The sequence below is a fragment of the Talaromyces proteolyticus genome (genome assembly GCF_021365285.1).
Source record: "Talaromyces proteolyticus strain PMI_201 chromosome Unknown BGW36scaffold_3, whole genome shotgun sequence".
In the NCBI taxonomy this organism is placed as follows: domain Eukaryota; kingdom Fungi; phylum Ascomycota; class Eurotiomycetes; order Eurotiales; family Trichocomaceae; genus Talaromyces; species Talaromyces proteolyticus.
The window spans coordinates 1445801-1468568 of NW_025764279.1; the positions used below are offsets into that span (position 1 = coordinate 1445801).

At 48.4% G+C, this 22768-nt stretch overlaps 10 protein-coding genes across 10 annotated transcripts; 3 read left to right on the forward strand and 7 right to left on the reverse strand.

Moving 5' to 3' along the window:
• Positions 1-2295: 2295 nt before the first annotated feature.
• BGW36DRAFT_394780 (RNA binding protein) lies at positions 2296-4367 on the forward strand (the record flags this gene model as incomplete). Its single annotated transcript, XM_046217953.1, has 4 exons — positions 2296-2448; positions 2531-2588; positions 2678-3384; positions 3450-4367. The coding sequence occupies 4 exons, from the start codon at positions 2296-2298 to the stop codon at positions 4365-4367; spliced, it is 1836 nt and encodes a 611-aa protein (XP_046075395.1).
• Positions 4368-5612: 1245 nt separating this feature from the next.
• On the reverse strand, positions 5613-6410 carry BGW36DRAFT_110018 (uncharacterized protein). Its single transcript, XM_046209224.1, has 2 exons — positions 6000-6410; positions 5613-5884 (listed from the first exon to the last, which is right to left on the reverse strand). Exons 1-2 carry the CDS (start codon positions 6144-6146, stop codon positions 5624-5626), a joined length of 408 nt encoding a protein of 135 aa, XP_046075396.1. The 5' UTR covers positions 6147-6410; the 3' UTR covers positions 5613-5623.
• Positions 6411-6675: 265 nt separating this feature from the next.
• BGW36DRAFT_289278 (uncharacterized protein) lies at positions 6676-7878 on the forward strand (the record flags this gene model as incomplete). The annotated part of the gene is made up of 4 exons (XM_046210648.1): positions 6676-6837; positions 6896-7285; positions 7353-7520; positions 7579-7878. 4 exons carry the CDS (start codon positions 6676-6678, stop codon positions 7876-7878), a joined length of 1020 nt encoding a protein of 339 aa, XP_046075397.1.
• Positions 7879-8078: 200 nt separating this feature from the next.
• BGW36DRAFT_424315 (uncharacterized protein) lies at positions 8079-8887 on the reverse strand (the record flags this gene model as incomplete). Its single annotated transcript, XM_046219944.1, has 2 exons — positions 8079-8604; positions 8661-8887. The coding sequence occupies 2 exons, from the start codon at positions 8885-8887 to the stop codon at positions 8079-8081; spliced, it is 753 nt and encodes a 250-aa protein (XP_046075398.1).
• A 462-nt stretch (positions 8888-9349) lies between these two features.
• BGW36DRAFT_394782 (putative nuclear condensin complex subunit 3) lies at positions 9350-12872 on the reverse strand (the record flags this gene model as incomplete). Its single annotated transcript, XM_046217954.1, has 3 exons — positions 9350-10684; positions 10751-12363; positions 12416-12872. The coding sequence occupies 3 exons, from the start codon at positions 12870-12872 to the stop codon at positions 9350-9352; spliced, it is 3405 nt and encodes a 1134-aa protein (XP_046075399.1).
• A 400-nt stretch (positions 12873-13272) lies between these two features.
• BGW36DRAFT_394783 (uncharacterized protein) lies at positions 13273-14451 on the forward strand (the record flags this gene model as incomplete). The annotated part of the gene is made up of 2 exons (XM_046217955.1): positions 13273-13390; positions 13454-14451. 2 exons carry the CDS (start codon positions 13273-13275, stop codon positions 14449-14451), a joined length of 1116 nt encoding a protein of 371 aa, XP_046075400.1.
• Positions 14452-14511: 60 nt separating this feature from the next.
• Positions 14512-15979, reverse strand: BGW36DRAFT_110048 (sulfite oxidase). Its single transcript, XM_046209225.1, has 4 exons — positions 15806-15979; positions 15289-15745; positions 15166-15239; positions 14512-15112 (listed from the first exon to the last, which is right to left on the reverse strand). The coding sequence occupies exons 1-4, from the start codon at positions 15874-15876 to the stop codon at positions 14572-14574; spliced, it is 1143 nt and encodes a 380-aa protein (XP_046075401.1). The 5' UTR covers positions 15877-15979; the 3' UTR covers positions 14512-14571.
• Positions 15980-16012: 33 nt separating this feature from the next.
• Positions 16013-17512, reverse strand: BGW36DRAFT_372065 (putative mitochondrial import inner membrane translocase subunit). The gene is made up of 3 exons (XM_046215431.1): positions 17031-17512; positions 16855-16950; positions 16013-16784 (listed from the first exon to the last, which is right to left on the reverse strand). The coding sequence occupies exons 1-3, from the start codon at positions 17124-17126 to the stop codon at positions 16449-16451; spliced, it is 528 nt and encodes a 175-aa protein (XP_046075402.1). The 5' UTR covers positions 17127-17512; the 3' UTR covers positions 16013-16448.
• Positions 17513-17776: 264 nt separating this feature from the next.
• Positions 17777-19424, reverse strand: BGW36DRAFT_264843 (uncharacterized protein; the record flags this gene model as incomplete). The annotated part of the gene is made up of 2 exons (XM_046210114.1): positions 17777-17969; positions 18055-19424. Coding segments are annotated over 2 exons (1563 nt in total), but the record flags the coding sequence as incomplete, so codon positions are not given.
• Positions 19425-20554: 1130 nt separating this feature from the next.
• Positions 20555-21307, reverse strand: BGW36DRAFT_372069 (uncharacterized protein; the record flags this gene model as incomplete). The annotated part of the gene is made up of 2 exons (XM_046215432.1): positions 20894-21307; positions 20555-20826 (listed from the first exon to the last, which is right to left on the reverse strand). Coding segments are annotated over exons 1-2 (301 nt in total), but the record flags the coding sequence as incomplete, so codon positions are not given.
• Between the last annotated feature and the right edge of the window lie 1461 nt (positions 21308-22768).

Sequence of the window (22768 nt, forward strand, 5' to 3'; positions counted from 1 at the left end):
GACGGAGACCATAAGCCATGGCCCCAGGGACGCGAAGGCGGCGGTTGCCTCAGAGAGCTCTGGGCTAGCCGCCAGGCGCGCGCTAACGGGCGCTTACTGCTTCGACGAGCCGATACAACCAGGCATTGGCATTACTCAGGCAAGAACTTGCTGCGTCCCATATTATCTTACAATGGTGCATTTTAATTCCTTATATAAGCTGAAAGGCGTCTCCTGCAAACACAGCGTTGGTATTACATACTTTATGTTCAGGGCCTTCGAGTCGGGGTAAACAATAACTCAAGCTTAGGCGAACATTATTCCATTTAGAGTGTTGCTGCACGGATAGTTAAATAGTTTTACTGCCTAGTCATTATGCAGAATGGTACTTTCTGGACACATCACAGTGCAACACCCTGCACAGGACGTCTTGGCACTCCTCATTGGTGACGTCCAGGAATATGGACGGGCGAAACATATTTACAGACGTCTTCCAGGAGCCTATCTATTAATTTCACCATTAAGTATTAATTACTAATCAACATTGCAGTAATAATGTCGCATCTCTAATGCTCAATACTTCGTGCTCACAGGAGTATGTATGCTTGCCAGCCAATCATACGGCGCCTCCGGCGGACAGCGGAAGCTCCCACGTGGGGCCCAAAGAGCTTGGACCACCTGGGGATTCTCATCATCCAAAGACTTCCATACATGCGACACTGGACACAGCATGAAGCCCCTATGGGGGCAATTGGAGAGCTGTTTGTTGTCTGAAAGAGATGACGGAACACGTTATCTTTTTTGTAATAGGAGGTGGGCTATACCGTAGATGAACACCGACTAGTCCGTTATAACTAGGCGACTACAAATGCCGCGTCATCTTAAGGAAAGGTTGATACTAATCTTGGGGTTTCTGCTGACAGGGCAAATGGCATATCTAGAAAAGCTGGCCACCTCTGGTGACGACTAGATATCCAATCGCAGAGTGCATTCGGTTAATGGTCGAAGTTGAGTCTGAAATAATTATATCCGGCCAATGTCAGGATGTTAGGAAAGCACAACAAATCATCATAGGCGTATTAGCCAAATGAAAACAGTTGCCTCGTTAGTTAACTATCATTAAAACAATTAGTCAGGGAACACTCGATACTTAGTTAGCACAGCAGCAGCAACAAAAAGATAATGGCAATAATTAATTAACGCGGCATTCAACGTCCATTCCGAGCAGCCAATCCGGCCACGGCGGGGCTCCGAGAAATATGGGGCGGCTCGAAAAAGTTGACTCTTTGAAACTGAAACGGGATTCTCGCTGGGGGTCATTTCTCGTCTCTTTGCTAATTAGTTAGCCATTGTGAATCCAAGAGTGCTTGCTGTGAATATCTAGCAATGGCAATTATATGTCATGTGCATAACGCCTGTCCCTGAGAGTAGCCAATGCCGATCTGCACTTTGCGATATTCCGCCCGGCCGTCGTTGTAGTAGGCAGCAGGAAATCCAGCATAAATAGTTGCATTGCAGCGCATAAGCCTCAAGGACTTCATCAAATCCATGCACATACGGTGCGACCAGCCATGTGCAATATTGCCAATGTGAGGACTGACCGTCAATTACAGAGAGGTAACTGTATTGCGGGCGTGATGGCTGGTATCGCTGGTGAAAGCGTTTCGGCCAGAATAGTCCATTCACCCCCCCAGTACTGCGAGAGGCAGTCGGCCATGTACGGCCGATGCAAGTCCGGACTAGCGGTTCCCTAAGGAGCTGTTATCACGCTGGAGCCGGTCAGACCACGCCAGCGCCGCCGTCCAGCATGCAGCAAGTGAACTGCGGAGGTGCATTAATATTATTTAGCATTTAGTTCGAATGTTGACACTGGGAAACAGCTGAGACGGCCTGCTCGCCAACAGAGTCCGTAGCAAGTAAAGAATAAAATGCAAGACCAGAACCGACAATAATAATAATAATAGTAGTCGTAGTAATAGTAATAGTAATAGTAATAACAAGAGCAACGATAAAAGGAAGAAGCAGTTAACTTAGTTGGTGGTGGCTCTGGCTCCTTCCCTGCCGGGCCACGGACGGGCCCACGCTCCACCAGCTTCAAGCACTGCACAGCTTTTTCTCTCCGCCCTTCACCACCATCCTCCAGGTCCTCCGATTCTCCTTCTTCCCTCCTGCCTCTCCTCTCCATCCCGATCACGACTGTCGCTGTCGTGATCGCTCTTCGTCTCGTGCTCCGCCGGCAGAGACGCCCCGTCTCCTCACTCCCCTTCCTCTCTCGGGCCTGTTCCCCTGGCTCCTCGCTCCGGCGTAACGAGAGACATGGCAGCCGTCTCGCCCATTCCGAAGCTGGACCGCTACATCGTCATCCACGTTGCCACGACTTGCGACGAACATGGCGTCTACGTGACCAAAGACTCCGCCGAGGTAATTGAATTCGGCTGGATCTTACTCGATACCAAAACCTGTGACGAGGTACGCCGCTCAATTGGGCTCCCCTATCGCTATCCGTTCTACTCCCGCTGACCGAGGTCTTTTTTTTTGCTTTGTCATACAGTTGCATCGAGAAAGCGTTCTTGTGAAGCCTGTCAACACTCCAATTACTCCTCTCTGCAGTAAGTCCGCACATCCAATGGCTTTCGGCTACCCACCATCATTGTCTTTTTTCGCTTCTTTTTATTCCAATGGCTGACGCCGCAATCAGCGAGCCTGACCACCCTCACATGGGAGAACGTCCGTGGTGCAGGTACTTTCCGGGATGCAATCAACCGCTTCGATGCCTTCGCTCAGGAACACCTCGTCTCGAAGAATCTTGAATTTTCTTTCGTGACCCTCGATTCTTGGGATCTCCGTGTACAATTGCCCCGTGAGGCCCGAGACAAAGCTGTCGTCCTTCCACCCTATCTTCAACACTCCCGGACTTTCGATCTACGTACTGAATACCAGAGATGGCAAACACACCACCCAGAGTCTCTGCCTTTTGGCCCCAGCTCTCTGTCTAATATCTGCGCTGCCCTAGAAGTCGAACCCGTCCAATCCTCCGCTCCAATCAAGCATAATCTGCCGTTCCACCTGCAGGCTCTCGCTCCAGCCTCGCCCCGACGAGCAATGGAAGAAGCAATTACACTAGCTCGCGTCCTCAAGGGTCTAATCCGCAAGTCGCAGCCCCCTCATGAGCACCCCGAGATTCTCACCCGCCCAATGGATGCCAGGGCCGATGTGCGTGCTTTCCTTGCCGAACGAAGCAAGGTCCTTCATATGAGTGGACTACCCCACGATACTACTCAGTCAGAACTGGAAAGCTGGTTTACACAATTCGGTGGACGTCCAATTGCATTCTGGACCTTGCGTACCCCGGACCAACACAAGCCCACTGGCACTGGTTTTGCAGTCTTCTCATCCCATGAAGAGGTTAGTTGTCTTCTCTTCTATTTGACCTGTAAATTCATTCACTAACTTTTATTTTTTGTACGCAGGCAGCTGAGAGTCTTTGCATGAACGGTCGGGCACTCAATGAGAAAGCCATTGAGGTCTCTCCATCTTCTAGTCGCGTTCTAGACCGAGCCGCTGAAATTTTGACTCCATTCCCACCATCTAAGAACCGTCCTCGACCTGGTGACTGGACATGCCCGTCTTGTGGATTCTCTAACTTCCAACGCCGAACTGCATGCTTCCGTTGCTCGTTCCCTGCCGTCGGTGCTGCCCCTGACCCTATCAATTACGGCTACGGATATGGGCCCCCGTCTATGATGCCTCCTATGAACCACCACGGGGGGCATGGCATGGGCCACTCGCGTGCGGGAGGCAATGGAGGAGTCGTCCCCTTCCGTGCAGGCGACTGGAAGTGCGGTTCAGAGGGCTGTGGCTACCACAATTTCGCAAAGAACACCAACTGTTTACGTTGTGGTGCTCCGCGTTCGGGAGCTGCTGTTGTTGCCGATTCTGCTTTCCCCTCCCCTATGGAACCTCCATCGGGCTTCGGCATGGGACCAGGCTCAATGACAAGCACTCCAGCTCCTGCCCCATTTGCTTCAACTGGTGGTGGTTTTGGTGGTTTTGGTCAACAATTTGGTGCTCCCCCTAGCAACTACGGGTTACCATCAGGGCTTGGAAGTGCTCCCGGCCCATACCCACCCATGGGTCAGATGAACGCAGGATATGGCTCAGCTAATACATCTCACTCTGCGGCTTCCTTTGGCAACCCGGCAACTCAGGCAGCCTTTACCGGGGCTGATCACGGACCTCATTCAAGTGCTTCTAATGGCAATCTTTATGCTAATGACGGTTCAAATGATCCATTTGCCTTCCTTTCTTCTGGGCTTGGTGGGCTAACAGTCAATGACGACGGACACGGTCGTCGAAATGGTGCGAGTGCGAACAAGTCACCCGCATGATCGTCTTTTTTGGACTTATTCCCTTTTTAACGCATTTTTGCCCCGAGTTAACTATCTAAATATGTGTCTACTTTCCCGTTTGTATAGGCACGGGTTGTGTATTACGTTGTTGATGCGTAAATGTATAAGGAACCTTGGTCTGGTGCATTTGGTCGGAAGGAGCTGGCAGGCTGGTCGCTGATCTTCAGAGGTTTTCGTTTTTTTTTTTCTGTTTTTTTTTTCGTGTTTTCACATTCTTCGTCCTCTGTTTCCTTCGTTCACCACGAGCTGTAATTTTTTGGCCTTTGCTGTGTTCAGGACTGGGGATCTTTTGGATGATCGGCCTCAGACCCGGTATGATAACTGACATCCATGGTCTCGCAAGTGCCGGTTGGTATATATACAATTCTCGGTTGGTCTTGGCGGAACAATACTTTTGTTTTATTTGAGCGATGCATGGCATGGCATTGGGTTGGAAAGAATATGGGTCTCAGTTAGCGGGTTTGTCCTATTGATGGAATAGAAACGGGGCATAACTGCTACAAGTGTTCTAAGCAAAAGCACCATGTGGGGAAAAAACGAATTATGGCACGTTACCAAATGGGATGGAGCCTTCCAATTGTTCAATGGTTTTATTTTGGATATAAAAAGAAAAGGAGAGGAGGTGTTGGGGTTTCAAAGTTGACATACTGGGCTGGATATTATTTTGTGACAAGCTCTTTCACCTAGGGGTATGGAACGCTGAAGGCTTGGAAGAAATATTCTTTTTACGTTATTTCAGTATCTCTTTCATTCTTTACACAATAATGAGCCTTGGACTTTCAACTTTGTCTACATAAATATATAACAACATGTGCAACGCTCTCTTGGCATCATTGGCATCGGCAGCTCTTTGCATCTAGACTGCTTCTTCCGGAATTCTATTGTAGAGGAGCTCTACAAACTTCAATGTTGTTGAGGGCTGTTTGTGGATTAAGGCCAAATCAAGTGAATAAAGAGCTATAACATCGGAAGAAATTTCTGTCTATCGTGAGATTAATTTCGATCACTCTCATACTCATTTTATGTATATAAACGCTCTACATGATGCTGCATGTTTTATTTATTCCCTAGAGAGGAAATTTCACAGTACCTGCACCAGATAGAAATCAATATTGTAAGAAGCAGTAAGCCAAAGTCTTTCAAGGTGTATCGTCCCATCATCGGAGGAGCGGGCAACAATAATCAAGTATGGTTCATCCCTAACGGTAACTAGGGAATGTCTTGAATTCGAAGCATTATGACACCAAGATTCCGTTTTCAATGACAGTATTCTCATCGCCGATGTTAATACGCACAGTACCCAGGGTGGCAAACTCGGCTATATCTTTGTTCAGGTATTCCTCATGAGCCGGATCGCCGAAGAAGCCCACGAGATCGGCAATGGTCGGGAATACCGTTGTGACCAACCCATCGGCGTCGAGAAAGTCGAAGAAGGCGCTGACTTCGGCGCCTAAAGTGGTTTTAAAATCGTCTTCGTATTTGGCCAGGCGATGTTGCTATATGAATCAAATGTAAGCATGAACAATTGCAAAAGGATATAAATGAAATGAAATGCTCCAGGCATTTGCCACAGGCCTCATAAAAAGGAGAGAGGATTGGAAGGTCACGGACTTGATGGTATGATATGGCGTTGTGCTTTAGCAACACTTTTGAGACCAATTGGCCATGACTGGCAAATCGGCGAGAAAATTCCTCCTGACTGAGGTCGGCTCGCTTCGTGGCGAAAACAGTGGCTCGCACAACGTTCTTTAAACCCATGGTTGGCGGTCAAATCGTAAGAGCTAAGTAATCAATGACCAGATGGAGACTGTCGCCTACAATGCTAACAGATGAAGAAGAAACGCTTCCTTTTATAGGCCGTTTTGGCTATCATGGTGGCATACCGCATAACCATATCCCCTATCGATAAATAACGCCATGAGCTTTTGGTAAGACTGACATAGTTGACTGGATCAGATTGTCGTATTCGGGGACTGTCAGATTTGTGTCAGACCGATCCTACAGCCACATTTCAAGAGTATTTGCACCCGAGCTGCTTGGAATTACGATGCTCAAGTAGAAGCGGTTAATGTGGTTAATACTCTATGGTTCTGAACCGCTATGGTGGTGGCGTCCGACAGTTTGTCAGATTGTCAGATGAATCTGACATCTTTTCATTGCCGCATTATTCAGCCCACCGATGCGAATAACAAGGGGTTAGACCAGCTAAAATACCTGAGTCCCCCGTTCACTTATCATATACTTTATTATTCATTCATCCACTCATACATAATTTGAAAAAGGCACAATGTCGACCACGCAGTTCAAACAATGGACGCTTGCCTCAACATCAGGTCTAGACAGCCTACAACTATCCAAGGGTACGCTCCCATCGGTGCTAGGTGAGAATGAAATTTTGGTCAAATTCATGGCAGTGTCACTCAATTACCGAGATTGGATCATTTTGAACGTGCGTATTTATACTCTAGATGGAAACAGTTTTTTTAGCTCATATATGCTATGCCTAGGGAAGGAACCCATTCCCGATAGCCAAAGACGTTGTCCCTGGTTCAGATGGCGCTGGCGAAGTCATTCGAGTGGGCTCACAGGTGTCTGAGTTCAAACCTGGAGATCGCGTCGTCACGACATTCTTCCAGAGTCATGACTCCGGCCCCCTGTCTCTCGAAATCATTCAGTCGTCTCTGGGAGCACTGCAGGACGGCCCGTTTCGCGAATACGGCATCTATCCGCAATCTGGCTTGATCCATGCTCCTCCAAACTTAAGCTGGTCTGAATCCAGTACGCTGAGCTGTGCGGGACTAACAGCGTGGAATGCCTTGTCCGGGCTCCGAACGCTGCAGCCCGGGGATACCGTCCTTATTCAGGGAACAGGTGGAGTCAGTTGTTTTGCCCTACAGGTGTGAACTTCCCTTCCTGTATCCGGGGCACAAATTAGCTGTGGATCTGATCCGAATATGAGGATAGTTTGCTCGCGCCGCCGGCGCAACCGTGATCGCCACTACATCCTCCCAGGTCAAGGCTGAGCACTTGAAGAGGCTAGGAGCAACCCACATTTTGAATTATCGAGACGATCCGCGTTGGGGCGAGACAGCCAAGTCTCTCACGGCGAATAACATAGGGGTTGATATCGTGGTAGATGTGAGATATTTCAGCTCTGATCCTTAACAAGCATGAACTAATCAGGACTGAGATTCAGATTGGAGGGGCTGGGTCGATACGACAATCCCTCTGCGCAGTGCGACTAGAGGGAGTCATCTCCCTAGTCGGAAACCTGGGGTTTGGCGACGACGGGGACTCACCCGCCACCGTGGCAGAGATCTCCCAGCGTCTGGCCACGGTGAAATCCATCGGGGTGGGACATAAAGAGAGCTTCCGAGAAATGAACCGATTCATCGAAACGCACCAGATCACCCCTATCCTCGATCCGAGGCACTTTCGCTTGGAGGATTTGAAGAACGCCTTCCAGTATATGGCAAGTCCAGCTCTTTGAAGCAATGCGAACATGAATAGCTAACTTGTCTTTTTGTTAGGCGGACCGAAAGCATTATGGTAAAATCGTCATAGAAGTAGGTAGTTATAGTAGAGTCTAGAGCGTAAATTGTGAATTCGTAACGGAAAAAATCCATCCTCTCACTTGTCAGGATTCTCTTACTAAATTATTATTTACTATATTTCTTCACACTAATCCTCCTAAAATGCGTCAATTCTAAAATCACTGGTTGGTGCGATCTGCAGTGGCTTTTCCCCCCGTTGCCTTCGCCAGAAATTCGCCGTGCGAATCACCTCCTCGTCTAGCAGAAACCACCATCGCTGCGTAAATTGCTCCGATACTTCCCATCCATGGGGGTCCCATGCGACCTCGCCCCACACCATCATCGTCTCCTCTTGAAGATCGAGGCACAGTTGGGGTTCGTTGATGGCCGCAAGCGAGTTGAGGATCTTATCTCTCACGGAGCGGATGGGAATGACGTCGACATAAGGAAGATGGGGAATGAGTTCCTGCAAGGGCGTTGGCCTCAACGGTTCAGGCACCACCATGAAAGGCGAGATGCTAAAGCCTGGCCCGGCTTCGCACGAGATCTGGAGTAAGCCTGCATTTGCAGCCATGGCCGAGACTGCTTTGAGACTGTGCATCACAAGCACTCCTGGCCTGACGAGGCTGGGCTCGGACGAGCCTGGTTGATCACTAGGCACGATACTAATATCTTGCGAGGCACTGACCGGACTAGGTTAGATGAAGGGGAAATGCTACCACAAGGAATCTAAACTAACCTCTCACCAGGCAACGTTGTTTCCTCTGCAGCGCCGGGAACTGGCATCTGAGATTTGCGCCGCAGTTCGGCTCCTTGTACGAGAAATCCGTCGTTAATCCGTACGCCAATATCCCAGGTAGGATGGATCGTACTTACGCCGTGCCCTCTGCGAGAGTCGGTTTTGAATGCGTCTACGCCTCTGGAGGTCGGCCACGGATGACCAGTCGTCTTCCAGACGCTGGACATACTTTAGCCACTTTGCATCCATCATCCTAAGTAGGTGGATGAGTGGATGATTTGAAGCAATCGTAGTGACGTTAGGTCAGCTGAGTCTCCAAATAGTAATGGGACGCTTTTCTAAAATAGGCACGTTAAACCGAATAGGCAATTTATTTGTCAGCATGCACGCATGAAGTTGAGCCATATATGGACTGACCATCAGGGTGAACCCTCTTTGGTTAAATGGTACGTCTCCAAACTCATATAAGAAATAAAAATATACATTTGAATCAGTATAACTCCTTTAAAAGGGCAATAGAATCCGTAGCCCTAACGACACCCATCAACCAAAATCCCATCAACCAAAATCCTTTCAAACGTCAACCCAGCATTTCAGCGTTCCCAACGCAACAACAAGACAGAATTAAAAACATCATAATACCGACTTTGATATAATAATTATCAGTTTAATAGATAGGTCTGGTGATATCACTCATCCGGCTCTTCACTAGCCATCTCATTCTTGATGACCGTTCCCCGGCTATCGTCATTATCGTCCTCATCCTCTTCGTCAACCTCCATGATCGTTTCGTCAACGGCAACTTCAGTACCAGCGCGGCCACTCGTGGTTTGAGGTTCGACTGAGGCTTGTCGGGATTCAGCGGCGTCGGAGAACGAGGTGTCGACGGTGCTAGCTCTTGTGCTGCGTCCGGTAGCCTCCGTAGCCTCCTTGCTAGCAGCTTGTTGAGCGGCAAAGGCAAGGACTTTTAAGATCGTGTTCTTGACTTTGACTAGAGCGTTGCGGCTGGCGGCGTCGGGGGCTCCGTCTTCAAGAGCTTCATTGAGAAGTTCTTTGACTTGTTCGGCCAGAGCAACGTTCTCAGGGTCAATCTCATCGCGCGTGCTGCGGTTGCTGGAGCGGAAGGCGTCTTCACTGGTCGTATCGGGTGCTCGAGAGCCGGCACGTGATGTAGGTGTGGCGGTGGGTGGAGCGATGTATACTTTGCTGAGCATGGACATGAGGAGTTTTCTCTCCTCTTTGGAGCACTTGTTGGTACTTTTGCTCACCCCAAGGGTGCGCTCAAGGATATCCCTGACCAAGGCAAGGTGAACATATCCATGGGCACTCGAGCTGGCAGCCGCGCCTGCAAGCACGTTTTCGCCGCCGAGTCCTACTACACGTCGCTCATCTGTCCATTCCACAAGCATACCTGTGACTTGGGTCATCAGTGACTTGATTTCACGCTCGCCAATTGTTTCGTCGATGTCTCCATCGCTGTCCTCTTCAGCTTCTAATGAGAAGAATTCTTCTGCCGCATTGAGTACTGATCGAACGACGGGAACGGCGACGCGGCGCATTCTCTCCGTATTTGCAAGACGCGAATGACAATAAACTGGGAAAAAATATGTCAAGGCTTGTCTGAGAACAGGGATTTCTCGTGTGCGGGGGTGGAAAAATGAAACGATGAGCGATTGTAGGAGAGTCTCAACAGACAACTCGTTCAACTCTTTGATGGTGGGAGGAACATTGGGTCCAGTTGGCGTAAAAGTGTTGGTGAGAAGAAGCTTAGATAGGGCAGCTGCGGCAGCGGATTGCACGTCAGCTGGCGATGTGGATTTCAATGCCTTTGCGTAAACTTTCAACAAAGTCTTCTGGAAAGGAGGTGGTGTCACAATATCACTATCAGGCTGCAGAACTGGGATCAGAAGTGAAGGGTGAGCGGTGAGCATATCAGCAAGAATGTGCAAAGCTGTAACCTGCAATGCTTCGTGGCCTTTGGTGAAACAATGGATAAATAGCATCATGTTTTCTTCGGCAAGAGTCTTGTGGAATTAGTTAGTGGTAAATAACAAAAGTCTATTCTTCTCAAGAAAAAAAAAAAAACTTACCTTATCGAGCAAGCAGCACAAACCCAGACACTCTAAACCCCTTTCACGAATAGGCGCCTCGTGGCTTCGCACAGCAGGAACAACAAGATTGTTTAACATTGTGACCAAATGCATGTTCTGCTGAAGGTTGCCTTCAACATTTTGCAGCATACACTGTGCGATATGAAGACATTTCATGTTGATCATGATCTCTCGGAGCACCTTTGCCTTTGCCTTCTCCTTGTCAAAGGGAACGTCGGTTGCAGGTGTCATAGATCGATCACGACTAGCTCTTGAGCTACCATCATCACTGAGTTCAGAGCGTGCCGACACAAAGCTGTCTTCAGTCGCAATTGCGTCATGCACTTCAGCAACAGCTTCAAGAACCACGCTGCAGAATTCCGACTCGGCTGCAGCATCTGGACCGCAAACATTTCGGAGGACCTCGATATGGAGTTTTGTGCATAACTCTGGCAGCTCTGGAATGGCCAAATTTTCTCGAAGCAAGGCAAACATCTTTCTTCGACCAACTTCATCCGAATAGTCCAAAGTCAAACAAACCTGAAGAAGCTGCTCGACTATGAACTCCAGTTCCATGGTTTCTTCTTCGTTATTCTCGCCACTAGCAGCAGATTCCTTTAGCTTCATGAGCAGTGCAGACGAGTACTTTTGAAGAAAATACGCAAGCGCGGTAACTTCGGGCATCTTGTCATCTGCGAGGTCGTCGTATTTTCCCACGTTCTCTACGCGACAGAAATCGTTGAAGCTGCGAGCTAGAAATGAGGACTCTGCAGTCAATCCCTGCCAGAATTCTTCATCAAAGGTGATTTCCTCGCGATAATCCGGCCGGCCTTCCCAGAAAGCCCGCATCGCCTCATGCGCAACGCCCCCGTCCATTCCAGAATTGACTGCATCAATACGCTCCAAGAGTTCAAGGAGCGCAGAAAGGTTAGGAGCCGATACCTGGGTCACAGGGCCACCTTCCTGGGATGGCTTATTACCAGCACAATCTTCAATCCAGCGCTCGTAAAATAATTTTCCAGTCGCTTTTCGCACATTTTCGTCTCGGTCACGAAGGCCCCATCGAAGAAGTTTCTCACGCATGGATAAAGACAAGTGGCGAAAATCGCCCAAGGTGGGTAGGAGGCGAGAATAGAGTGCGCGTCGAGTTGCAGCATCCAAATCCCGAGCTCTTTCCAACAAATATGGAAGTGTGGCCGGAGTCAATGGCAGGTTGAGCAACAATGTTTTGCGCACATCGGCTGTCGCGTCATTTTGTATGATGTCGATAAGTTTTTCTAATAGAGCTGCTGATGAGTCTTCCATATCATCGTCGCCCTCATTTCCGACCAGTCGTGCGAGACCCAGAACTGCCTGGACTCTGACCGTAGCCTCTTTATCTCGGATGCGCTTCAACAACCCCGTTCTGATCAAACGGTATACATCGTCATCAATCGAATCCAGCGAGTTGACAAGATGTGAGAGGAGCTGCGCTGCGCGGTATCTAACTATTTTGTCTTTTCCTGCCAGTAATGGTACCACCATTTGCGTAATAGCTAGCGTTAGTCGAGTAGTTGGGGTTTCCGGAAACATTTGTGTTTCGTCGATATCTGCTGGATTAAATATTTCGGCGTCTTATATACATTAGCTAATTCCAATTTCATTATCAGATCTGGCAAAACTTACCCTTCTCACCAGCATGATTCAAAAATAGACCAAGAAACCGTATAATGCGATCCCCGACAGGCTCCGATTTCTTGATTGGCAAAATGCGAAGAATGCAACGGTTCACCTCGACATTGAATTCCTGCTCACCGAGGGTCTCATCGCTCGATGGAATCACTCTCTCCTCATTCGCTAGGTCTTTCTTTGCTTTATTAGGTAGCGCTATACCACAGGATAGCTCTTGTATTTTTCGTAGGCGAACAACAAGCTTCCTGTGGCCTGTTGTAGAACGTTGGGAATCTGCAAAAATTGCGCATACATCTGCGCGAAGGTGGGCTGATGTCGTAGGATGCGGGGGCTCGTCAGGCACAGCGACAGAGGGAGTCACGGAAGAGCCCCGTTTTGACGATGTAGCACTCTGTCCAGATGTTTTTCGCGTCGCAGCAGAAGCTGGGCCGGATATTGCGCGACTGGGCATGGCTACTGCAAACCTGACCGTGCAGGAGCGATATCGATGCTGTCAAGTTGGTGAAAAGTGTTGAAAAGTTCAAAATGGAGATGAAGTAAGCGCTTCATCCGCGGAGCTTGATTAGTCGAGCCTCGAGTCGTGGCGTAGTCGTCCGTTGTCGTCTGTTGTGTCGTTGAAGAAGATTGTTGTTGCGCGGAGTAAACAGGGTCGGCGGATGTAAACAAAGCTAACTTGATTCGCACATGGGAGCGATAAGATAAGGGCTTGCCCGCCTTGCTGACTAACCCCGATCATCGGCTCAGTGAGCTTAGTCTGCGCCTGCGTCTGCGAATGTCGTGATTTGCTCTGCGGCCATTGCTCTTAGTTACTGTCACAGAGACAGAGGCTCTACAATTGAGTGCTCTTCATGATGTTTAAACACGGCCTTCGCACATTTGCCACGACGGCCCTGCGTAGTGCAGAAGCCTCGACGGCCTACAATACCAAGGTCTCGAGGGCTCAAGGATGGGTCAATGGCCTGACGGAAGGTAATGGCATGGAAAGAAGGGTTTTTCTCTAGAAAACTGTGGTTACTGATCTATTTTGCATAGCCATTGGCAATACGCCCCTGATCCGGCTCAAGCGCCTGTCTGAAGAGACAGGATGCAACATCCTTGGCAAAGCCGAGTTTCAGAACCCCGGCGGCAGTGTCAAGGATCGCGCCGCCTTGTACGTTGTGAAAGATGCCGAGGAGAAGGGCTTATTACGCCCAGGTGGTACTGTTGTTGAGGGTACAGCTGGAAACACAGGCATTGGACTGGCCCATGTGTGTCGGTCGAAGGGATATAAGCTGGTTATCTACATGCCCAACACGCAATCACAAGGCAAGATTGATCTACTCCGGTTGCTAGGCGCAGAAGTCTATCCCGTTCCTGCCGTTGCATTTGATAACCCAGAAAATTACAATCATCAAGCACGTCGCCATGCCGAAGCTCTTGATAATGCTGTGTGGACAAACCAGTTCGACAACACGGCAAACCGCCAAGCTCATATTGAAACGACCGGCCCTGAGATCTGGGCCCAAACAGAGGGCAAAATCGACGCCTTTACATGCGCGACAGGTACAGCCGGCACACTAGCCGGGATTACTCGGTATCTGAAGACGGTCAGCAATGGACGTGTGAAAAGCTTTCTTGCGGACCCTCCAGGCAGTGTGCTTCACAGCTACATCCAGAGCAAAGGAAAGCTCACTGAGCGAAGCGGTGGCAGCATCACCGAAGGAATTGGCCAGGGACGTGTCACCGAGAACCTGAAACCTGATATTGACCTCATCGATGACTCCCTGCACATTAGCGACGAAAAGAGCATTGAGATGGTATACCGCTGCCTGGATGAGGAGGGTCTGTATCTCGGTGCAAGCTCTTCTTTGAATGTCGTGGCTGCTAAGGAGGTCGCTGAGAAATTGGGTAAAGGCCATACTGTCGTTACAATATTGTGCGACGGCGCCTACCGATATGCTGACCGTCTTTTCTCCGAAAAATGGCTTCAAAGCAAGAATCTCCGTGGAGTTATCCCTAAGCATCTCGAGAAGTACATTGTACTGCCATAATGTACATTATTAATAATTCATAAAATTATTCTTCAAGCCATTTCAAGCATAGGATGGCTAGCTACATGTGTAGACATGCTCATCTATTCATCCAAGAATAGCAGTGAGAAGTTTTTTGCTTTATACGACATTTAAATTCTTTGACAGTCCATAACCATTATATGCGACTCCACGCAAGTTCCATGGTGACTGTTCTTGCTGTGTATTTCCTGCTTCATCAGTTGCCCTACTTAAAATCACTTTTCCTTGACCTTTTTCCATATGTACAGAAGCCGTCCACAATACCCAGCACCATTTCTGCGTCTTACCCTCAAATTGATCCAATTCAGCATCAACCCAAGTTTTGCCCCCATCTCCTGAGACCTCAACCCTCGTTACTTGACCGTGATGGCCCTGTGGAACAGCATATCCTTTCGCAATCACCTTTCCTGACGCCAGCGTATGAACTTCTTCGTTATCGCCGGGTTCACCAACAACCGAATTAACGGGCACATCTTCTAAAGGAGGAATCAGATCCCAGTATTTATCTGCTTTCTCGGAACTGTCCACATCTGGAGGGAGCATCTTGTAGTCGTAGCGCTGATAGTGGTTCTGAGATTCCTCTTTCTGGACGGTGATTCGATCCAGCCATTTCACCCACCTACAAATGTGATCAAGGTGCAAAATAATAATAAGCGCATTTCTTCCATGACATAGTGGCAATCCATTCCATACCTCGCTCCAGTATAACCGGGTATAACCACTCGAACGGGGAAACCATGATTAGGGCTTAACGGCTTGTCATTCATCTAGTCTTGGTCAACCACAGAAATCCAAATCCTGTTTTGTATCACGCACCTCCAATGCAAGAATAACATCAAACTCCCGACCCAAGCACCTCCCCAGCTTCACACTCGCCCCATACCACCAATCATCCTGACACGGAACCTGATAGCAGCCAAATGCCACATACATTCCATCATCCTGCAAGATGTCTTGATTTCCGTCAATACCCGCCCGTATTAGGACATCCCGTAGTCGAGGACCCTTCCATTTACAATTCATTATTGCGCCGTCAAACCAATCTATTCCTTGGACTTCTTTGCTCTCGGTGCGCATCGTGTGTCGCCGATTTCCAGCACATTGCAACGCGCAGAGAACTTCATGTTGTGCGAATGTTGTACGGAGATCATCCATAGAGAGGGTTAATGGGGTTAGTCCTTGTCCGTCAATTGTGATGGTGTGGTTATCGGCTGAAAGATGGGGGATGGGTCCATGGTTACGGTCGTAAGATGTAATGTCTGGGGTAATGAAGCTGTCGATTTTTGTGAGCTTGCCGAGTCAGTAAGGTGACAACTGATCTAACATCATGTACCTTGAAATTAGCCTCTTCAGGCTGTGTTCCCTGTTTAAAGGCTTTTCTGTTGAGTATTCGACGTGTTTCATCGTCGTATCAATTGAGATTCATCCAGTTGGTGTGCTGCTCATGTTTAATGCTGCTGTTCTACAAAGTAAGTGTGCATAAGAAATATGACCTATTTGATTACATCAATTGATATGTACAGTCGAGGCGATTGAATACGTCATTAGAGAGGGCGGATTGATGGAAGGCAAGTTCACGCCACCAGTGATTGACGAGTCAGTTGACGTCTTCGTCAACTGATTATAGTAATTAATTCGGCGCCGAAAATAACCCTGTAAATAGATAATTGTGCATTTAATATAGTACATGTATCCATGATGTCTGCCTTTCAGATGCATGTCCGGACACCTTTCTATTTCTAGCCTTTAAAGATCATGTAGTTTCCTCACAGATCAAAGGCTTCCCTGCAGTAATGTACATGAAAAATATGATCAAACATGAGTGGAAAAAGTTCCCTCACAACGCCAGTAATGCTTGTCCAAATCTATTAAAAACACCCATACCCAAAGAGCGCCTCCCAGAACGAAAACATCGATATATACTTACAAACGGCACTTACACCGCACATCAACCAGCAAACTGGCGTACAGCCGTCTTAATCGTCCGAAGGCATACGCATATACATTTCAATCGCCGTACTAAACGCCGCGAAACCAACACAACCGGCCGCAGCAGCCTGGGGACCAGCGTTGCGAGCTAGCCAACCTCCCGTCACGCATCCCGCCGCAACATGGTTTTTGATATCGTTCTTGGCGCGAAGTCCCTCGATGGCGCATTCGGCGGCTGAATAGACGGCGCCGACGTATCCGAAGTTTCGTGCGGCGGACCATGACCGACTGCCCATGTCTCGGAAGCCTTGTCGTAGTTGTTCGCGCATGGGTAGAGAGGTTATTTCTTGGCCTTTGGCCGTTAGGGGTGTGTCATAGGCCATCTATCCAGGTCTTGTCAGTGGGTGGTCACAACTACAACGGGGGCATTGACAAGGAAAGAGTGTCGCATACAGCAGCTGTGAAGAGACCGAAAGCACCACCGAGCACGAAACCACCACCACCTGCCAAAGCGATTTTGAAAGGACAAGATTCCGCTGCCGCATTCATCTAGCCAGAGAACGCTCAGTTAGCAAGAACTATCTCCGTGGAAACGTATCAGTTGACCAGAAGATCAAGTGAGCACTCACCATTTTAACCATACGTTGTTCCTGCTCAGTCATACCTGCAGTTGCAGGGTTGCCTCCCCCAGCACCACCGATTGGTGGCATTCCCGGAAAACTCATTGTGTACCCGGGTTGGAATGTTCAACGGTGCTATTGCTGTTTTCTTGGGATATCGGACGGAGATACGGGAGAATTTTCAAATAGCGTTTTTTTTGGCGGCTGATAGAGAATGAGGCCGACGGATACCTTGTTTTTTTTAATCGATTCAAGGTACTTGGAGGAATAGAGTTGGCAAAGTTATATTGGCGTCTAGGTAGAATTCAATGGTGGTTTGAGTAGAGGAAAGCGAAGGTCGCGGCCGCTTCCCCATGCATCACGGCAAAACTTTGAAAATTATCCGGCGGGTGACAGAGACCATGTGTGCAACTTGTCAAGCTCGACTTTTGTGAAGGTATAGAACTGGCATTAATTGATTTACAAATTCAAATCTCGTTATATTGGAAAAATTAAATAGCTAAAGATCTTCCATGTTTCATATCAACCATAAAAGGTCCTCAATAAGAAGTGTATAAAGGTGGAGCTGGCACAATTCGACGTGCCGAGGTCCTTAAGAAGAGAAGTATAAGTACAGTGAAGAATCCTTGTCTCGTTATTCATGCCATAGTCCACCATCGAAACAAGTAAATCAGCATATTGTTATATCGGTCATTGTCTTGTCGTAAATTTTATGTGCAGGAAGGTCCAAAAGTGTAGGGGTGTAAGGCTGATAATTAGAAAGCTTCCCATTCATCCTGATCCAGCTTAGGAGAGCTTTGCTTCGAGGAAGTGAGACTTTTTTCCCACTCGTCCATCAAGCTTGACGCAGTGCGTGTAAGCTGAGAAGCGGTGAACTTGCTTAGTGCTGGCCATGGGATGCTTTCAGAGCGACGCCGGTCTTCTCCATCTATATTCCGCTCCCCAAAACTATGCCAGTTAGTTAACATGCCTGTATATAGAAGATCACGCGAAGGCTTCTCAACAACACATCCAACAGCATTAACTGACTTACCTGGCACTGGTTCTGGGGCTGCTGAGCTGAGTTGATGGAGATTGGTCTTTTTTGGAATTGATGGTCGATTGGCTGGAAGATGGGGTATGCGATTTAGCGGGTTGCGGCGTCTCCCAGTTAACCCAATCATCCGTCTCTTCGGGCTGAAGGCTCGAGTTTTCGGGCTCTTTCTGTTCGTTTTGGATATTGTCGGCGGTTCTTTGTTTTGTCTTGGACTTCTGCCCCGGCGTATCAACTCCGAATTCACTCCAAAATGATACCTCCGCGCCGGCCAGAGGAGTGGTTTTACCAGATATTTTTGCTGTCTCTTTGGACATTGATTGGGAAGAATCCGAACGACCGAGTGTTTCCGGTCTTTCACGATTCCGAGACGGCGTGACACTGCGTTCACTCCGTTGTCCACTACTAGATCGTCTTGGAGCAGCTGGCGGCTGTAATGTACGCGATTCCGTGCCACTAATCCCTTCTTCCCCAACTGTAGCTTGCCTGATATCTTCCAAAAATGTCCACAAACCCTCTCTCAGATCCGATGCCATTTGTCTACCCGTGCGCAAAAGCGCTTCTCTCGAGGGCGGTGGCATAGACCGCCGCCATTGATTCGCCGCATCATCTTCTAGGGAATTAGCCTGCTCAGAAGAATTCGAGACCTCAGCTCGCTCGACGGACGGCAACGTAGCGGATCGAGGATGCCTGGTCACTTGGTTTTCGCCACCAGCTTTCTGATTCTCCCCGTCCTTCATGGGGAACGGCGACCTGACCACGCCCATTTCTGGCGACAGCAGAGAGAGCGTGCGAGTATGTTTAGAGCCCGCAAACACTCTTCGGCCATTGGAAGAGATCGAAACATTCGCCTTGTGGCTCGATCGAACGCTAGTTCGTCTCTCCAGTTCCTTGCTCCTTCTAACTTGCACAGATGTAGGGTCTGTTGTGCTTGGGCTCGAAGTTTCCGAGGCTCTGGGAGATTCCTCGGCGGGCGCATCAGTAGGCTTCATCGGTTTCATAGCCTCTGCGTGATAACTGATCTCGGTCCTCTTTTTCTGCCTCTCGTTGGAAACCCATTGTTTCTTCAACCCAGCCAGCTCTGTCTCCGCCTTCTGCAGCTCCTCCCGCAATTCCAGGACTTTGCGCTCCTGCGAGGCTATCGCGGTCAGCAGATCAGTCGTCTCGCGGGTCTCCTCGCTAGGAGGAGCCAAGGAGTCTAACGGCGGCTGTCCTGAGGCCATTGTTGTCCGAGGTGTGTCAACGACCGGGGTGACCGGACCGACAGATGGTGAAGACTGTTCTGATTGAAAAGCCGGCGGGGACACGATGGGGAAGCTGAGGGTCAAGCGCTTGGTATGGCGAGCAGCCCGATTCGGCCGCGGAGGCAGATTGGGTCGGGGCTCCATGATAGCATTATTAGCGAGTGACGACTGGTCGTTGGCTATATGTGGTGGCGGCAACTCCGGATCAGGACCATGGTTGGGGTTGTTGACGCTACTCGACTCCATGGAGGGCCAGCCTGCATGCGGCAACGTCTGGTGCGGCGCTGCAAGGGGTCGTACGAAGCTCGTGGGTGGCTGCAGTAACAGTCGTGTGGTCAAGTGATCGGCAGGCAGGAAATACGCATGGCTGACAGCTGCAAAACAGTAATAACAACGATCAATAAGGAGCGGTTGATGGTGGAAGGGCGATTGAAAATGAAGGAATGAAGTTGGGACGATGAGAAAACACAACGACCGTAGGGAAAAGAAGAAGAGGAATAAGCAGTCCTCCTGAGCCTGCGCACTGAGGTGGCTAAGGCAACGGCTGGGTTTAGCTGCAGCGCAGTAGCATTTAAGTTAGCTCGCTCGTGAAACACGCTGCGCTGGTTGGCCGTTACTATGGAGAGCCGGCTCTGTACAGTGCGCATGGCCAATAACAGTATGTATCAGAGGTAATTAAACCGGCGGCTCCACGAGGCGCGCATCCTTTCCGCTGCAGGTACCTATAACAAATATGTGTGACACTAACACGCGCAGCACAGTGCCGCTCTATGCTCGGCTCGATTGACTGGAGTATTCACAGAGCGATCACTGCGCGAGGCCTGAGAAAGCCGCAGGGTAGAATCATTTGGAAATACTATAGGCCTACTCAATCCTAAAGCTATATAACTATGCCATTATATCTTAATCTAAAAAGCTCGTCTTAGCTTCGCCAGTATGGCTACTAGACTCCAGCACCACGATGAGGTACGAGCTTATCGCTGGAGACCTGTTGGCCAGACAGGTACCCGCTCAAAAGCGGGATTTTGCGCCAGTTTGTTCAGCGGCGGAGGGGAAGCGCCAGCTTGTTCAGCGGCGAAGTGGAAGCGCCAGTTTGTTCAGCGGCGAAGTGGAAGCGCTAGTTTGTTCAGCGGCGGAGTGAAAGCGCCAGCTTGTTCCAGTGCGCAGGGGATCACCAAGTTGCTAACTCAAAATAGGTAGCAGAGTCCAGAAAGACATACCTAAAGAGAGTCAGTCCAGGCCATAATCTAAGAACACGGGAACTCCCATGTATTGAACAGAGATCATTAGCAAAGTTTTAAAAGGTAATGATATAGCTGAGGTGTAAAGAGCTAAACTAATTCACACAATCCTTCTTGTCTTCTTTCAGTGGTTCACTCGAAAGGAATCTGGCAAAGTAGTCGAGAGGGGCAGTCTCGCGTTTTTCAAAGCTGAAAAGCGATGATTGTCGTACAATCAATTCTGAACCATCCATGCAGGCATAGTAAATCCGTGCATGCTGAGGGCCGACAAGGGAAATCATTAGGGTCTGATATAACCAACAAATATTTGTTTAGCTTTTGCAATACAGGTTAGCTAGTTGGGTGAATACATACCGGAAATCTTTGTTCATACTTGAATACAAACTCGGCATTTTCCGGAATGATGAGATCTTCTTCATCTGCATCTTCATCGATATCCATTTTAGGTTGGTAGGCGCGGCCTCGCATTGCGACGATAAGCTGTATTAGCTCACCATATATAATCGAACCATTTTGACCAAAATGCGACTGTTTGGAGAACAAGATAACATGGGGAAGTTTCTCTTTAAAACGTTCAATGTCATACTCGTAAAATTCTGCACGCCAATCGGGTCCTTGGAGGTCTTCTTCTACGAGAACCTCAAAAGGAGCCCTATTTTCATGTTCAGCAATTCAACAATATGAAGACAATGTTCAAACTGAGAATTACCAGATACCGACTACTCCACCTAAATCTGCAAGACTCGAAGTACCTGGCGGCATTTTCTCACGTGGAAAACCACCAAAAACCCATTTATCAAGATAGAGGAAGACATGGTCTGCACAGCTGCGCGGGCTCCACCGAGATTGATAAATATCGGTGGTGTCTTCTGGATAGTAATCGATGAACGTATGTAAATCATTCCCAACCAAAGGGTCGATGCATCCTTGTTCATTGATCGGGTGCTTGTCAATTGTTGCCTGGGGTAAGGGTGCGAACAGAATCGGGGGATCGATCGCCTTATCAGTTGCTCTGTCGAATTCATGAGGGATAAGACGTATCTTGTGTTTCTCAAGAAAGCTGTCTTGAACAGTAGTGTTCCTGTCGAGAACACCTTCCATGTTGCCTTGAATTGTGTCCCGCAGGAATTGAAGTCTTGTGCGAATTCTCGCTGTTATGCTGGACATCTTGAAGAGATTGGAGAGTCTTCAACGTTTTCAAAATGCTTCTGTCACAACAAAGACGTGAGATGTGCTGAGCGAAGGAAACCTGTGGTCGAGGAAGTTGAGAGATGCGGGGGATTAATGTGAAGAAGGATTTAAAATGAGAACTGCGTGTAAGGAGTTGATCATAGAGGGTAGGCGGTAAGGAAAGATCCAATTGCGGGCTCGTGGATGCCGTCAGTATGCCGTTAAAAGACCTGCCCTGCCGCTTTCAAGGTATCACCATGACATGCTCATCTAAACTACGTCTCCTTTAGTATCCTGTCGAATCATATTGGAATAAACACAAACTTAGCTTGATGTATGCAATAGATATCCAACCTTTCAAAATAGTCCAATATCGATAATGTCTCTAATTGCACCAGACTAGATGTAACATGGACAGTTCTATGGAAGAGTAGATTGATTTCTGGATTCAAAAGCGACGATGTAGACAGAATGAGAAGATCTCAACCAATGCAAGCACCCTTTTTTCCCTCTTTTCCCAAATCAATGGTTCGTTCAACTGAAAGCTGGTCATGGAGTTAAGGTGCGGTTCCTTTTTGTGAAACTATACCGCAATAATTGCCTGATAACAATCTTAATCTGTTCATAGAGGCATACTTAAACCAAGGGCTTTCTTTCTCGACGAGCAAAATTATGGGAGAAACACCTGTACCTACAGCTAAGTAGACAGCAGTTCTCCGGACGTTTAATGTCGTCACCGACATGACAAACTTGCGTCTCGAATCCCCCGGTTCATGGCATAGTATGCTCACAGTGTTTCTCGTAATCGCCGCTGATGCCAAGGCACCAGTTAAAATATGTGTAATCTTATAGCATGGGCTAGTTGATTATATTACGGCCATTTGGGTAGGCAGTGTCACAGTCAAAACCTTGCATCAGACGTGGGACATTAGCATTGATTTGATGTATAGGTAGGTGGATAAATCATCTATATTGAAATTCGATTAGCTCTTAACGAGCTAAATGGTACGGAGCATTGTATATGCATCCAGCTCGCTTTGGTTTCTTAATCCAGTTTTA

Excerpts from the sequence above, each read along its gene's own strand:
- BGW36DRAFT_372065 (XM_046215431.1), bottom strand. The coding sequence starts at position 17,126 with ATGAGTTTTCCGGGAATGCCACCAATCGGTGGTGCTGGGGGAGGCAAC. Across the intron at positions 16,951-17,030 it reads AACAACGTATGGTTAAAATG|ATGAATGCGGCAGCGGAATC; the intron begins GTGAGTGCTCAC and ends TTCTCTGGCTAG. Across the intron at positions 16,785-16,854 it reads TCGGTCTCTTCACAGCTGCT|ATGGCCTATGACACACCCCT; the intron begins GTATGCGACACT and ends AGACCTGGATAG.
- BGW36DRAFT_110018 (XM_046209224.1), bottom strand. The coding sequence starts at position 6,146 with ATGGGTTTAAAGAACGTTGTGCGAGCCACTGTTTTCGCCACGAAGCGA. Across the intron at positions 5,885-5,999 it reads ACGCCATATCATACCATCAA|CAACATCGCCTGGCCAAATA; the intron begins GTCCGTGACCTT and ends TGATTCATATAG.
- BGW36DRAFT_110048 (XM_046209225.1), bottom strand. The coding sequence starts at position 15,876 with ATGAAACACGTCGAATACTCAACAGAAAAGCCTTTAAACAGGGAACAC. Across the intron at positions 15,746-15,805 it reads CTGAAGAGGCTAATTTCAAG|CTTCATTACCCCAGACATTA; the intron begins GTACATGATGTT and ends AAAAATCGACAG. Across the intron at positions 15,240-15,288 it reads ATGTTATTCTTGCATTGGAG|ATGAATGACAAGCCGTTAAG; the intron begins GTGCGTGATACA and ends GACCAAGACTAG.